Genomic DNA, 4,191 nt, shown 5'->3' with positions numbered 1-4,191 from the left:
ACCTACATCCTTTGGAAAATATAAAACAGTAGATGTCATTAGACTGTCTTCTAAACTAAAATAAAACTATCTGTTGTTGGGGAGAATGAAAGAGAAGGAAGTAGGCTATTGGAAAAGCTAGATTCCTCCGAGGACTCCCAGGCACTGCCAGTTCAGGGGCCAGTTCAAGCTGCTGGGCCTGGGAAGGCCACAGAGACCAGAGAACAGTGCAAGCATCTAGCAAATGGTTCAGGAAGGAAAATAAAATTCAAGTGGCTAAGAGTTCTGGCCTGAACTCTCAACGTTTGTACTAGAGAACATTCATTGTTTTACAATATTTCAAGAGGTTTAAGTGAAAACAGGATATCTTTATTCTTAACATTAAAAGCAAATATAACCTTTAAAGCACACATAGCAACATTTCTAACAATGGAATTTTGCTCAATTAGGAAGTAGGGGTAAGCAGGGAACCGCCTTTCCTACAGAGGGGAGTCTCCATCCTGCATGGAAAAATGCACTGTCACTGTCAACAAGGCACTCAGCCAGCTTTCTCTGAGGGCACCGAGTGCTTCCATTGCCCATTTTCCGGTCGCTGCTTCTCCAGCAACCACAGCCCTTAGGGCCCACAGCTCGCAGTGTAGAACTCAGCTGCTGATTCTTTCCCACTCTTACGACCTTCACTTGGTCCCTTTGATGAGTCCTAAGAAGACTGGATAAACATCACTGCTGTTCTTAAGACTGAAAAAAATGTCTCATAAGGACACTTCTATAAGCAAAGGGTAAAGGGTTTTTGATGATATAATTTACTTGAGGCGATTCTACTTATTGTGCTTTAAAATTATATTAAATATAAAAGATAAGAAAGTCATCAAAAGAACATATCCCAGTAGGTATCTTGAAACCTTCCAAGTAAAACAAAAACCAAAACACCTCAGTCCTACATCTGTGCAATGCTATCAGACTTGAAGTAACTTGCCAAGCACACTCTAGGTGTGGAGCAAACCAAGTTGGAGAACAGGACCAGGATCTGTGAAGGCTGATTTGTGAAGACCACAGTCTAGAAAGAATATGGTTAGAGATGGCCTTTAAAAATTCCTTTGCTAATAAGAAATTTGACCTAACCAGTTTGGCTCTGCAAGGGTGGCATATTTTAATTACCCTCAGAAAATACTGTACTTCATGTCAACAGATCACGCTTCCAAAAGAGGTGATGATGACATCATCAACACGTATGCATGAGCATGTATACAAGTCTATAGTTTCACACAATGCTACTTTAAGAATACTCTGACTTTTAAACTGGCCACTCCACATGCTTTGTTTCTTTTGCATTCAAACTTGATATTTTATACTAACAGATTATCAATATTGTCATTAGGATGTTTTCTATCTTTTATATTTAATATAATCTTAAAGCATCTACATGATTCATTCTTGAGTTAAGAAAAAGAAAACAGAGTTAACATGTTGCACTAGGAAACACGCAAAGACCCTGTCTGCGTATCTGTGTATCTGGCCTCTATTTTGTATAGAAAAACAAATCCCCCACATGTATGATTCCATCTTTGTTCAAATGTATTTACCAACATTTCTCAAGGTAAGCTGTGAGGGATGTTTATGGCCAAAACTAAACCAAAGCCAAATATTTAATATGCTTACAGAAATGATGAATCTCCAAGAGATATGGTAATGTTTTTCAAATCGGTTTGATCAGAACAAACTTGGCACATTAAATGAATATTAAATCTTCTTATACAGACAATTTATTCAGTCCAAGATCTTCCAAATACAACCTCTGGTTAAATATATTATCAGAGGCAAAGTCTGAATAGTTTAAATGTCTAGTTCAAACCTAAGTACAGCTGCAAAACTGTTAGATTTATCAGCAGGAGACCATAAAACATTTTTACAGCTACACATCCAAACACTTAGAGAAGCAAATGACATACATGCCAGTTTAAAACCCAAAACTAGGGGTCAGAGAGCTAATCTCTGTTCAGTCCATGAGATGACAGCAGTTTTTGCCATTTTTAAAAAAATATATTTTCACTAGAGGCCTTATGCACGAAATTCATGCAAGGGGCTCGGCCTGGCAGCCGCTGATTTTTACAGCTACACATTCAAACACTTAGAGAAGCAAATGACATACATGCCAGTTTAAAACCCAAAACTAGGGGTCAGAGAGCTAATCTCTGTTCAGTCCATGAGATGACAGCAGTTTTTGCCATTTTTAAAAAAATATATTTTCACTAGAGGCCTTATGCACGAAATTCATGCAAGGGGCTCGGCCTGGCAACCATGGTGGCTGCCTCGGCCCTCACAGCCCCAGCTTTGTTGGGAAGGCTTTGTTGGGAATGTTAGCATATTATGCTTTTATTATTATAGATTGATTTCAGAGAGGCAGGGAGAGGGGAGAGAGAGATAGAAACATCAATGAGAGAGAATCATTGATTGGGTTCCTCCTGCACGGCCCCCACTGGGGATTGAGCCTGCAACCCAGGCATGTGCCCTTGACTGGAATCGAACCCAGGACCCTTTAGTCCACAGGCAGATGCTCTATCTGCTGAGCCAAACCAGCTAGAGCTTTACCATTCTTTTTAATTGTTAAAGAAAGAGAAAAAAATATTTTTGACACATAAAATTTATAGAAAATTCAAATCTCAATATCTACGAATAGTTTAATTGGAGCACAGCCATTCTCGCTTGTTTATGAATTATATGGCTGCTTTCTCCCTAAAATGGCAGTTGACTTCATGACACAAAGACCACATGGCCTGCAAAGCCTAAAACATTCACTATTTCATCTTTATAAAAAAGTTTGCCTACTCTTGCCCTAAGCTCATATTCCAGTATTCACAAATCTGAACAAGAGCTGTACCAACCCTCCCTCCGCGCTCCCCCACCTCCCCCCACAATCAGATGCTCGGAGATGCAAGGTTTTATGCTTATTCTATGAGATTGCCAGGGCTCTGAACATGGTTAGAATTTCTTTTGTGGAACTGAGTTCACTGAGGAGGGAAATAGGCTGAGCGTGTGACCTGGAGGTACTAGGCCTGGGGTTTGCCACTGAAGGGAGCCCAGCACCAGAAGATGCGGAATCGTGGTGCAGCAGAAATAGCTCCACACCCCAATCACGCCCTGCCCAGAGCTGTCATATATATGACTTGGACAAGACACCTTAAAAACACTTTTAGAGGCAAGAGAAATTGAAGTTGTTTTCGAAGTAAAAAAAAATAAAATATGATGCGTAAATCACACTAAAGAATGAACTCCATTACAGCGTCTCACTGTTGACCATTGAGTAATCAGGTTGACCTGATTCATCAGGCTTGTTTCCAAATGACATCAAATCCACTCTAAAAGAGTAGACATTTACACTTGGTTGATAGTACACAAAAGAGCTCATGTTCTGACAGAAGTGCAAAATAACAAAAATGCCTGGAGCAATTAGTACATCTCAAAGAGGGATCGAGGCTCTCGGTATTAATACTTAAAGGGCAACAGTACTGAAGTAGGAAAATTATGATGCATGTGGTAAATAGTCAATAATGGTTCATAACAGCCAGCTATGTGTCATCTGTAGGCAGTCAACAGAAATTCCATAATGGGCAATAAAATTAACAGAAATAGTTGTCTAAAATCATTTTCTTAGAGAAAAACTAGAAATACTAGGGTTTTATATGACAGTGGGTTTAAGAATAACAAAAACCACAAAGGAGTAATAATCAACAACTATCAACAGCACCAGCCCAAAGACGAAAAGAACATTATTTCATCTTAATAAAGAGAAATTTAACCTGACGATGAATAGCCTTATTTAGTGGAAGTCAAGTTTGCTTACTACCTTTGTATTCATTGCAAAACAATTTAGGTGTCTAGTGCTCGCCTAGAATAGAATCCCTAAATGCAGGTGAGTGATAAGGAACAGCATTTGGCTTTGGCCAGTGTGGTTCAGTTGGTTGGAGTGTTGTCCTGTGAAGTGAAGGGTTGGTGGTTTGATTCCCACTTAGGGCACATACTCAGGTGGCTGTTTCCATTCCTGGTTGACACATCTGGAGGCAGGTGTGTGTGTCTACTGGTAAAAGGCAATTTATTAGCTCTGTCTCTCTCTCTGTCTCTCTCTCTCTCTCTCTCTCTCTCTCTCTCGACCTCAGGTGAGGATTGAAATATATATATATAAATAAAAATAATGAGCAGCGTTTGCACACAGGT

At 39.7% G+C, this 4,191-nt stretch overlaps 1 protein-coding gene across 1 annotated transcript in view; it reads right to left on the bottom strand.

The window, feature by feature from the left end:
* Positions 1 to 4,191, bottom strand: part of LOC102767295 (ATP-binding cassette sub-family G member 2) — an 18,325-nt gene that overhangs the window by 13,605 nt on the left and 529 nt on the right. Inside the window, exon 2 of the mRNA XM_015561523.1 lies at positions 921 to 1,036. Coding sequence (XP_015417009.1) covers positions 921 to 1,036 — 116 coding nt within the window. The remainder of the gene's footprint in view (positions 1 to 920; positions 1,037 to 4,191) is intronic.

Source organism: Myotis davidii, unplaced genomic scaffold (genome assembly GCF_000327345.1).
Source record: "Myotis davidii unplaced genomic scaffold, ASM32734v1 scaffold356, whole genome shotgun sequence".
Taxonomy (NCBI): Eukaryota; Metazoa; Chordata; class Mammalia; order Chiroptera; family Vespertilionidae; genus Myotis; species Myotis davidii.
Note: the sequence above shows the minus strand (reverse complement) of the source record. Positions and strands in the feature narration are given on the sequence as shown.